This window comes from Anopheles cruzii, chromosome 2, assembly GCF_943734635.1.
Source record: "Anopheles cruzii chromosome 2, idAnoCruzAS_RS32_06, whole genome shotgun sequence".
Lineage (NCBI taxonomy): Eukaryota > Metazoa > Arthropoda > Insecta > Diptera > Culicidae > Anopheles > Anopheles cruzii.
In genome coordinates this window covers 54,018,204-54,029,400 of record NC_069144.1, presented here as the reverse complement: position 1 = coordinate 54,029,400, position 11,197 = coordinate 54,018,204, and the positions used below count along the sequence as shown (strand labels likewise).

Sequence of the window (11,197 nt, the reverse complement as noted above, 5' to 3'; positions counted from 1 at the left end):
TGAAAGACAAAAATAGATTAAGAAAACCCTTCACCGATGCAATTGAATAAAGAAAGATTTATGGTTTGACCCTAAAACATGAATCAATTAAATCACTTAACGATAGGTTAAATTTTATTGGGGCACTTTAAATCACATTTTACGGTATGAGCTTTCTAATCACGTTTCATATTTAAACTTGGCTTAGCACTTTGTGTCGAACACCGTCGTGAAAAACTTCTCGCGAAGAGAATTTAATTTCCCTTTCAAAATGGTGGAACACTCCAGTCGATGTCAAACACTTTCGACTCAATTCTCCGGTGGCTCGGATCCATTGCTATGACAACCTGCTTAACCATCCCAACCAGACACATCCGTTAGCAATCAGGCACCACAAATCACTCGTCGTCACACCAACACCACCATCGTACCGTCGAGGGAAACGGTGGTGTCCCTACGTGCACTTTCACCGCGGGAGGATAAGCATGGCGCAGGGTAGCTGCTATTAATATCCATAAATCTTTCCCGGGGAATGTTGACGAGGTGGGACACCGTTTTCATCCCCTATTCAATCGCTCCATCGCGCCGACCGAGTTCATCCTGGAAAATGCGCAACAGTTGCGCCCAAACGTAGGCACGCCATGATTCAAGCACCTGGCCAGAGAGATAGGATTGGGCCGTAATGTGACCGTATCGGTTCCGGAAAATGATGGGAGCTAGGTTTGACTGATCGAGTAGAACTAATCGGCACAGGTCAAAAATATCTCTCACAGTAATGGACTACTGTGTCCCAGCCCGGTAGGGTACCTAGCACACGCGAGCCCGCGGACCAGTCCGCTCGGGACCGACGGAGATTGATAACTGAACGCTCGGTGTGCCAGTGATAGTAGTTCCGTTCGCTCCCAGAGGCTGGATGCTGAGTTCCGGAGCGCTTCAGGTGGTACGGACCCGGAGAGAACAAGTATCCTGATAACAGATGAGACTGGCTTGCGTTGCCGATGGATTCGTGTGCCGAGCATTAGCGTTACAGTCTCTCAAGCGCTCTCCGTAGCTCTCCGTCCGTTTGTGGACCGCGGGTTCGGGCCACGATCTGATGGTGGCCAACTCTTGCGTTTGATAAAACCACTTGTATGCTGGCCGCAGTTTGAAGGCGCGCGCCAGAGCGGCAACGTAGCGCTCGTAAAGCTATAAATTAGATTACTTTTAAAAGGATGCTTCCAAAACTGCTCCAGCTAGCTTTAATCCTTGAATGCTAATTGATGTACTGTGGGAGTGAATTCCAGGTACTACGCACACTGCACGATGGTTGTTTTCCATTTGCATAGCTGTCGAGGTATGGGAACATGGGACACTAAAACCTCACGATGTTGTTGGTTCATAAATTTTACGACACAACATCGCGCCCATAAACGGATTCTGGGTCACCGTACAATAGAGAGCGCTGATCGGTCCAGCACATCCACAGCATCCGTTTCCTGTTACTCTCTGCGCTGTGAGGTTCTCCTTCTCGAACCTTGTGAGTTCCGGTGAGCTCCAGAGAGGGCGTTATCGGCGAAAGCAAAAGTTCACCGTAACAGGTTTCCGTCGCTCGCAACAGGTGCCGCACGGGTATCGTCGCATCCGCATGTTTCCTGTGGAGTTTTGATTGTTTTTCGCTCTCACTGTCTCACTGTCCCCGTTGTTATCTCGCGTTTGCCGCGTTGGGAGTTAGCAACGGAACGGAAATAGACGACCGCTGGCTGGTGAGCGTTTTGTGTTTGCTTTGTCAGGCGAATCGCAAAGGAATGGTTGAGATATGCAGCATCTGGTGCACACACCGGTGTATCCGGCGGGCCCGTATCGGGGATATAGGCCACCACTACAACGAAGCGCATGTCCTGGCGCGCGATAATGTCATCGGCGTTGTTGTTCCGGCAAGCTGGTTGGTCAACGAGCCGTCGCACAGTTGAGGTCGTAAAAATAATCCGACTTTAGAACTCAGACAAATTGAAATCGCAAACGTCGTGGACTTCAGAGCAGAGTATTTATGATCAACATTTATTTATCAAGTGCTTGCCTGGTCGCCAGCGCAACAAAAAGAGGGAGTCTCTGCCCGAGCTAATTGTCGGGGTCTCTGAATCTCTATTCTTCTTCGAAAACAACCGCAGAGCGGTCTTATCCTGCACCAGAGACAATGTTAATCTATGATGCTCTCTGTAACAGTACATTTTTACGGACGGAGTTGTTGGTTCCGCGCCTACCCCCTTGTCACGCCGGTATCGGGAATCGACATCATGGCCGGCTGTGTGTCAACGGGTCCCGGGATTCGAACCCAGGCCAGATGCGTGACAGCGAAGAGCACTACCGACTACTCTATCAGCGGAAAGGATCTTACCGATGAGTAATTCTCTGATTGCGAACAAAGAATTTAAACAAAATTTTGTAGAGTGCAACTTTATTGAAACGAAAACCCCTCTCAGGTGATCTGCTACCATATTGTATAGAAACCTAATGTTTATCTAATGTTTATCTGGGCCTAAATTGACTCCCTAGTGTCTAACCGGAAAGGAAATTGGCCGGTCCGCACCACTTTTCGATGAACTCGATCACGCTCGGTATGTCGGTCTGCGGTGCCATTCGAGCGGCCACAGTCAGCTTGCTCCACGCGTCCCGGTTCGCCGATCGGTGCGTCCGCTGAAACACGACCGGCTGGCGGCCCATAACCGGATAGCCGCTCACCAGGCACGCCTGATCCGAGTGTCCGAGGCTCGACTCGTACAGATTGCGATCGTCGGCCGGTAGCACCTGGTCGACCTTCTGGTCCATGCTGACGGCCAACACCCATTCGCGGATCTCCTCGTGCAGCTGCTGCTCGTTTTTCAGGTGCAGTTCGGCCGGGATCGGCACCGAGCTCGGGAAGTCCGTGGCCGACAGATCCGAGTGGTCCACCAGGTTGCCGGAACCCTCCTCAATCGCCTCGCACACGTCCAGATAGTGGTTCAGGATGACGAACGCTTCCGACTCGCGGCCCATCCCGCGCAGATCCATTCCGGCCTCGAAGTAACCCTTGTCGCACGGGATCACGTCCGTGTAGCGGAGCATCGCCACCGAGATCTTGACTGCGATGGACTGCAGTGCTGGTGCTTGTCGGCAAGCCGCACGCGTCGCGTAGTAATGCGCCACGATGAGCAGTTGCTCGAATCGATCGATCACCTCCGGTTCGCCCTGGTCCGCACCGCGCACCGCCTGCACCAGGTTGAGCAGAAAGTGGCGCAGGTTCTTCCACACTCCGAGACCGTCCGGTTCGCGCAACGCAAAACACTCTAGCGCGATACGGTTGTAGATGTTGTAGTTCGCACTGACCGGCGGAACGCCGTGCTCGAGGTACAGGTTCAGGGCGGCCACACAGTCGCCGTCGCGGATGAGCTGCGCCGCGTACTGTGCCAGGTACTTCTGGAGCACCGGAACACTGTGGTGTTTCGCCTTCTCGATGCACCGCACCCACTGGCCCTGCTCGGCCAGCAAATCTAGCGCCCCGGCCATGTCGATGTCGGCCAGCTGTTCCACATTGCCCTGGTTGCGCAGCCGGGACTTTTGCTGCTCCTCGACGTACGCCACCAGCTGGGGATCGATTACTTCGGCCAACCGGCGCGCCTTGCTCCAGTTGTCGGTGCGAATGAACACGTCCACCGCCTCCTGTGGTAGCTCGGCCGCCAGATACAGCTGTGCGGCCGGTCCAATCTGGTTGATTTCCGCCAGACGCGGTCCCAGCTCGCGGGCAATGTCGAGCGCATCCGGTCCCTTAAGAAACTGGTTACAAATCTCGGCGGCTCGCAGCATCGCCCTCGTCACCGTCGGTTCGTCGGCATTCGATTCTCCGATCTGCAGCAAGCACTCGGCCGCCCGACGGAACTCCTCGTTCCGTGCGTATTCCGACGCTTTCTGGAGCAGATAGCGCGAATCGCTCGACTCACCGCCGGCTCCTCGACTGACCCGGGCGTACAATTTCTGCAACTCGGGCACCGCCCCGGGCACGTACTCCTTGGCGATACGCAACGCATCGGCCACCATGTTGTGCTCGCGGTAGTATGCCAGTATGAGGTCGGGCCGGTCCGCGCGGATCATGAGCGCCTCGTACTCCGGATAGTTGCGAGCTTCGAGCGCCGCGTTCGCTTGTCCCAGCAGCACCTCATGCAGCGCCTCCGGCAGGTACTGCTCGGCCACACGAAGGGCCGACTTCCAGTCGCCACTGTGCGTGTGCATCATGATCGCTTCGCGTGGTTTGTTCGCGAGCAGAAACTCGGCCTCGGCTTCGGTGAATTTGCCGTCGTCCTCCAGAGCCATCGCAATCTTCAGGTGCACCTCATCGGCTGGGCGACCACTGGCCCGGCACAGGTCGAGCGCAAAATCGAACTGACCCGCTTCGCATGCGTACGCCACGCAGCTATCGAGCAGGGCCATCTTCGTGAGCAATCGAGCGGCACCCTCGATCGGGAGCGACTTGGCCCACATAAAAGCCACCTGCTCCGGGGCTCCTTTGCCACCGTTCTGTTTGGCCACGCGGTGCGCTTCCTCCCACTTGCCCGCCTGACAGTACATGTGGACCGCTGCCTTCCAGTCGCCCGCCGCCAGGAAGTGCACCTCCGCATTCTTCAGCCGCCCTTTCGTTTCCAGTTGACGGGCTAGCTCGAGGTGTGTCTGCTCCAGGTGCGGCTTGTGGTAGCGTTCCACGAGGCGGATCATGGAATCGTACAGTTCGAGCTCCTTGTACATATTGATGGCCAGGTCCGGTTCGCTAACCGTCAGCAGGACCCGTTCGGCGTCCCGATACTTCCCGTCACGCTCCAGTCCTTTCGCCAGGTCGACAAACATCTCACGCACGTCGGCTGCGGGCAGGAAACGGTCGGCAATGTCGAACGCCTTCTCCCACTGCCCGTGACGGTTCAGCAGTTGCACTGCTTCCCGATACAGTTCCGCACGCACCAGCAGGTCCTCGGCAGACTTTACGTCCCCCACAACGCACAGGTGTTCGGCTAGCTCGACGGCGTACTTCCGAATCTCTTCCGGATCGTCGACCACCTTCGCAATCTGTACGGCCTTCCGCCACTGCTTTGCTCCGACGGCCGCTTCCAGCGCTTTAACCGTACAGCCGGCCTCGATGTAGTGGCTGATGGAGGCGTCCAGCTGGCGCTTGCCGACCAACCAGTCACCCCACTCCTCCTCCAGACTGGTCACCTCGTCCGGTGAAACGTAGCGTGCCATCTCGATGGCCCGCGCATAGGCACCACCCTTCCGGTACAGGGCGATAGCGTTCTGCTGCTGTCCTGTCCTGTTGGCCAGCTCGGCCGCCAGTTCGTAGAGTTCTAGGATGGAAGAAAAGGTTTTTAATGAGAAACTCAAGGATTTTCTGGGCGGTACCAGTTACCGGCTTTGATCAACGAAGCGGACACGCGAGTGACGAGATTTTCGTTCGCCAGCAGGTGCGGCGTCTTGAGGGCAAGCTTTGCCGCCTTCACCGGTTTGTTGGCCTTCATGTACAGGGTCATCGCTTTGTCCTTCTCACCGCGCTCCTCCAGCACTTCACCGGCCTTCTCCTCCTGGCCGGTGGTGAGCAGGAACTCCATCTGGGACTCCTTCAACTCTGCCAGCCCGTGGTAACCGCGACGTTCGGCTAGCTTTATCGCATCATCCCAGCGGCGCAACTTCGTGTACATGGCCAGGGCCGCCTCAATGTCACCTTGCTCGATGTAGATTCGTTCGGCGGTCCTAAAAATTCAGGACGGAAGCGATTATTTACTAGCACTAGGCTCGGGTTCTCCAGCGACCTAACGTACCTTAGATCACCTCCCAAAAGGGCCATCATTGCGCGCACCTCCGGACAACTCATTCCGGGCCCGGTCGTTGCCTCGTACCGTTCGGCGATGGTGATCATCTCGCCGATGTAGAATGTCTTCGAAGCGTTCCCGAGGGCCGCATAACAGCGCTGCGCCACACGCAGGTTCTGCTGCGCCAGCGCAATGTTGGCCAGGTTGTGCCACATCGCCTTCGCCGCGGGCCGATCGCCCAGCGACTCGAGATAGAAAACGGCCCGCCCGAAGTCGCTATCGTTGACGGCCGTCCCGAACTCGACCAAGCCCTCGTCTAGGGGGTACACGTGCTCGGAGGCGGCCTCCCGGGTAATGATCTCCGTCCGTCCGTCCTCGCGCAACACATCCACCACGTCGCCGCGCACCGGTAGAATTGTGACGTGCTCCGGTAGGTCGATGTTGTACCAAACGGCCAGATTGGTGTCGGACTGGGCGACGGCCACATCACTGGACGGTACCCACTGCACGAAAGCAACCTTCGACAGTAGCGTCTGCTTCTGGCCACCACCGACATCCACCAGCACCAGGCGCATCTTGCGGTCGCGAAACAGCAACTTATGCCCGGTTTCGCTCAGCTCGAGCCAGTCGATCTTGGAGTCGTGCGAGATCTGCGCAATCGTCGATTGCAGAATCAGGTCCACGACGCACACCGTTTTCATGTCCAGCAGGTAGGCCAGTTTCTTGTTGTTGCGCGTGTTGCCCCGCTCGTTCAATCGCACCGAGATGACGTGTGGATTGACGAACTCGGTGCGCACCGAGCCCAGAATGTAGTGCTCGCCGTACTCCACCAGCGACAGCTCGCCCGCGTTGAAGATGAGCGCCACCGTTGGGTTCTCGAAGTAGAACCGCTCGTGCCGACCGGTGGCGATCCAGGGTATTTCGCTCGTCAATGAGCGTGTCAGATCGCACAGGATCAGTGAGTCTTCGGTGCGGCCAACCAGGTAGCCGTCCTTGCCCATGATCCGGATATCGTCGATTTCGAGCCCCAGCTGCGATTCGACCAGCATCGTCGTGATGGGCTCATGAAGCGACCGCAGCAGCACCTGGCTCGGGGCCACGAACGTTAGCTCGAACTTGTCCTGCCAGATGGTGCGCCGCAGAACCGACTCGTACGCTAGGACCGCACCACACAGGGAGCCCACGGCCAACCGGGAGCCATCCTTGCGCCAACAGACCGCGGTTACGCTGTACAGATTTGGGATGGTCTTGCAGAGCGACTCCGTCCAGGCGTTCTGCCGCGGGCTCCAGCTAAAGATCCGCAACCGGTCGAAGCTCCCGACGGCCACCGCTTGCCCGTTGGGACTTGATCCGGCGACGGTGAACTCTCGTTCGGTCTCGTCGCGCGCGTAGTCGAAAGTCCGCACCGGACGACCCTGCAGATCGTAGAAGCAAATCTTCTTATCACACCCGGCCACGACGATGCCACCTTGGGGCCAGGCCAGGGCAACCGGAGCGACCGGGTGTTGCAGCATTCGGCCCGTCGTTTCGCCCGGTTCCTCCACCAGATGGAACCGCACCACGGAGCCATCCTCGTGGCCCGACAGGACCCCGCTGCCCTTGGAGTTTTGGGCCAACGCCACCACCATACTGTCGGTGCCGTACAGCGTTTTGGACTTGTTGTTTTTGCTGTACAGCGCGCGCACCTTCCCGTCCTCGAGCCCGGCCACTATCAGCCCTCCGGCCAGCCAGGTGACGCACGTTACGGCCGCCCCCTGCGGGAACTTGTTACAGATCACCTTCCGCTCGTTCCACTGCTCGCCCAGCTTGTACACGTACACCATACTGTCGCTCTGGGCCACCGCCAGCCGGCTGGAGTCCGGACTGAATGCAATGCCCCGGATAACGTACGAGTTTTTGCCGGCGTTCGCGTCGCTCGCTTTCGTCGCGAATTTGTCCCGCCGTTCGCCCTGCTCATCGAACAACAGTATGGTACGGTCGGCCGTAGCTACCGCCAGCTTCTGGTTGTTCGGGGACCAACAAAGCCCAGCGACACGGTACAGGTGGTCCTGTCGGTTGGAAAAAATTGCCATTAGATCCCGATCCCGTTCGATCATGCGTCATGCGAGCCCAGCTTACCTGTGCTTCGACGATAGTTTTCATAAATTTTAGCTGCATTTTGATGCGAATCCGGTTAAGCTCTAATGGGGAGCTCTCTCAGTTAACTCTCCATTTGTCGTTCCTGTAACTATTGATTTTAGAATTTTTCCACCAAAACGATTACCCTCCACATTTGTTTGTTCCGGAACGTTCCTCGGCAACGGATGGTCGCTTAGCAACACGATGTCGCTTCCGCAACAGGTTGCACTTCACAAGCACGTGCGCGCCTGTGCGTTGCGTGCTGCGCATGAGCACGTGCTACAGACGCACGGTGGGTTATTGATCATGCTAGGAATCGACGTTGCCACAATGCCATTGTGCAAAACTTAATCTAAAATTTCACCAAATGATTTAGTTTTTGGAAAAACTTTATTTGAAATTAATATATCCGCCGTGGATACAGACGCACGCTACTTTTACGCACTGACAACAACTACCGCTGAGTGAGCGCAATATTTGCCATTTTGCACCATAATCTGATCGTCTATTCTCTACATCGTATTGTTCACCATTTCCTAAACCCGGAGTGGCCAGGGCTGGTGTTGTGAGTGCCTTCGGGTGGGCTTTGGAAATAAAAACTCGTTCGACAAGTGCAACGGCCCCAAACACACCGTTGCCGCAAGTGCTAAGGATTGTGCACAGATTGAAAATTCCGCACAAAGTGTTCGTTCGGGAACTAGGTACATTAGGTGGTGCGGTGCAGGTCTACCTACGTCTAATGATGAACGTTGAACAGATCGCCTGCCGATGGTAGGGGTGCGAGACCCCCCGTTACATCCGGCAGTGACGTAAGGTCGGGCAAGTTATTCATATGGTTCCGCACCTCCTTTTGTACCTCTTTGATTTTGGCCAGCTTCTTCTGGTACTCCTGTGTGCAGAGGAGGGAAGGAGAAAATGCTCTGTGAGCAAATGCTTCAAAGTGAGACTGGAAACCGCAAAATCTCCAAACCGTACCTCCAAACGATTCTCCGCCTGCAACAGCAGCTCCTGCTGTTCGCGCTGAAAATCTCGCAACATTGTGGTCAGCTTTTTGCGATCGTCCATCTCGGCCGCAAGGCGAGCGTTGTAGTTGTTTAGAAGCTTAATGGCATCGTTAACCTGCAGTGTAGAGAGGAGAAAGCAGATCCCTTGTAATTGCATCCACCAGCAGATCAGCCCACATTCGGCAAACGACACTCACATCAGCCGCCAGCTTGATGGCAGCCTCTTTGTCCTCCAACTTGTCCAGTGCCGCCAGTTCCGATACTTCCGGCTTCAGGCTGGCTATTCTTTCGCGCACCACCGCATCGCTCGAGGCGGAGTTCTCCAGTTCCAGTATCACCTTGATCAGTTCCTCCGGTTCGGGTGGATCACCGTCGGGCTGGTGCGGGCTAAGCGTAACATGCGTTTCCACCTTCCCGTTCACCTCGACCACTTCGCTTTTGGCTTTCTTCTCCACCACGGCTGTTGGACGTGGCTTTTTCGCAGCCTCGTGGTCGGTGGTAGCTCCGGCCTCAACCTTGCGCTTCTTTTCGCCACCGCCGCCGCCGCCGTTGACGGTCTCCGCTCGGACCGGTTCGCTCTCGTTGCCGTTGAGCGCGGAAGAGTATTCTTTGATTTTTGGTTCCTCGTATACGCCCCGCTCGCCCCAGATGTTGAGGATGCGGTTGAGGCTGTGGATGGTTTTTGACTCCGGTGTCGATTGAGCGATGTACCTGAACGCCTTCAGCAGCACGTGCTCAAACTCCCGCCCGTACTCGGGGCCCTTCTTTTTGCTGTTCTGTATCACATCGTTGGCCAGGTACATGAAGGTGAGCTTCTTCGCTGGCGGTGCTGCAATGGAACAGGAATCGGCTTAGATCGGAAGCTTGTGGCACGAACGCAATGTATTCACTCACCCTTTGCCAGCTCTTTCAACCAGGTTTTAACAATAATCGAGTGATGTTTGCGGTGATGGATGAGCCATAGCGACAGGGTTTGGATGCTCTGCTGGCTGCTGTTCAGGTCGAGCAGCTTCTTCACCAATCCGGTCTCCGTGAACGAAGACATTCTGTCTGCCCCGCAACCACGCGCGACTGCTGCGGACACTCTCCCGGAACGCAAATTACGGATTCCAGCTGGTTTGTGCGGTAAGCGTGTCACAAAACGAGTCAAACGACGAAAATAGACGCTCCGAACGGTTGTATCGAGAGTCCCGCTGATCGTGCTTTCGAGATGTTTGTCTAAACACTCCCGGTCCGGAAAAAAAGAAAACATTCGCATCGGGGAAAGAAACGTCAAACGGAGAACTGTCACAAGGCCTGAACGCAGCCCGCCGAGGATCAGTACGCAGCCCAATATTGCTGTGCATTTAAAAAAACGGTTACTTGTTTTTGAAATTCACAACAAAAGAAATAGGTGCACAATGCCGCCCAAAAATGGGTAAAAGACTTGTAAAAATTCAAGTTAACTCGAAATTAAACATTGTAAGGCATTTAAAGATTTACATTTACATTTTACATTTAGTCAATGATCAATTAGCTGAACGGAGTATTTCCATACCAAACTATAAACAAATATGCCGAAAAGTCTATACTAAGTAACAAATGCTGACCAATTTAAACAGTTAAAATAATCCGAAACCACTAGCACTGCACGGTTATCTACCACAATAATCTGAACAGTTTGAAATTTACAGAAATTTACTGTTACTCGCCGAGTTACTCGCCTTTTTGGAACTCGAGGAGGTTTCCTGCCTGCGTGCTAGAAATCGATTTTCAATTGTATAACCACCTGGACGCAAAGAACACATCCGTCCCGCCGGCGCGCGTAGGAGTCAACACATGTATCCAGCATTCCACCGCGACACCCTCGCTGGAGTCTCCACATGTGACGCTCTGGTGGTCGGGTCCCTTGATCGATTCAGAAAACACAAGAAAACTAGTAAAACGAGCCTCCGGAGCTCAGGGATTTTGTCGCGAGTCCGTTCGAAAAACGAAAGTGCTTCCAATCTTCCAGCACCCAACACGCAATCACTTCGCGACCTTCCCGAGTGCAGCATCGCGGGGACCCGGCCGTTGGGAACAGGTTCGTGTCCGTGTGTGTATCCCCAGTGGGTCCGCTGTCTATTGCGACCGTCGTCGTCGTGTGTGATGTGCCGGTGTGTCTGTTGTGCAACGGTTTGACAGTCCGGAGATGCAAGAGTCTCCTCCGACTCCCAAGAAAACCGGTGCAAAACGGCCTCAGCAGCTCTGGTAGTGTTGGTGTCTTCGGACCCACCACCGCAGCCTCCACAGCCTGCGGACTGGTGGACCGTG

General features: G+C 55.3%; 2 protein-coding genes across 2 annotated transcripts; both read right to left on the bottom strand.

The window, feature by feature from the left end:
• Positions 1–2,514: 2,514 nt before the first annotated feature.
• On the bottom strand, positions 2,515–7,940 carry LOC128268308 (intraflagellar transport protein 172 homolog). The gene is made up of 4 exons (XM_053005361.1): positions 7,902–7,940; positions 5,793–7,831; positions 5,384–5,724; positions 2,515–5,321 (listed from the first exon to the last, which is right to left on the bottom strand). Exons 1-4 carry the CDS (start codon positions 7,938–7,940, stop codon positions 2,515–2,517), a joined length of 5,226 nt encoding a protein of 1,741 aa, XP_052861321.1.
• Positions 7,941–8,316: 376 nt separating this feature from the next.
• Positions 8,317–10,093, bottom strand: LOC128278298 (regulation of nuclear pre-mRNA domain-containing protein 1B). Its single transcript, XM_053016999.1, has 4 exons — positions 9,800–10,093; positions 9,103–9,734; positions 8,877–9,020; positions 8,317–8,790 (listed from the first exon to the last, which is right to left on the bottom strand). Exons 1-4 carry the CDS (start codon positions 9,948–9,950, stop codon positions 8,638–8,640), a joined length of 1,080 nt encoding a protein of 359 aa, XP_052872959.1. The 5' UTR covers positions 9,951–10,093; the 3' UTR covers positions 8,317–8,637.
• Positions 10,094–11,197: the final 1,104 nt, after the last annotated feature.

Excerpts from the sequence above, each read along its gene's own strand:
- LOC128268308 (XM_053005361.1), bottom strand. The coding sequence starts at position 7,940 with ATGCAGCTAAAATTTATGAAAACTATCGTCGAAGCACAG. Across the intron at positions 7,832-7,901 it reads AAACTATCGTCGAAGCACAG|GACCACCTGTACCGTGTCGC; the intron begins GTAAGCTGGGCT and ends TCCAACCGACAG. Across the intron at positions 5,322-5,383 it reads CGCTTCGTTGATCAAAGCCG|AACTCTACGAACTGGCGGCC; the intron begins GTAACTGGTACC and ends CTTCCATCCTAG.
- LOC128278298 (XM_053016999.1), bottom strand. The coding sequence starts at position 9,950 with ATGTCTTCGTTCACGGAGACCGGATTGGTGAAGAAGCTGCTCGACCTG. Across the intron at positions 9,735-9,799 it reads GTTGAAAGAGCTGGCAAAGG|CACCGCCAGCGAAGAAGCTC; the intron begins GTGAGTGAATAC and ends GTTCCATTGCAG. Across the intron at positions 8,791-8,876 it reads AGGCGGAGAATCGTTTGGAG|GAGTACCAGAAGAAGCTGGC; the intron begins GTACGGTTTGGA and ends CTCTGCACACAG.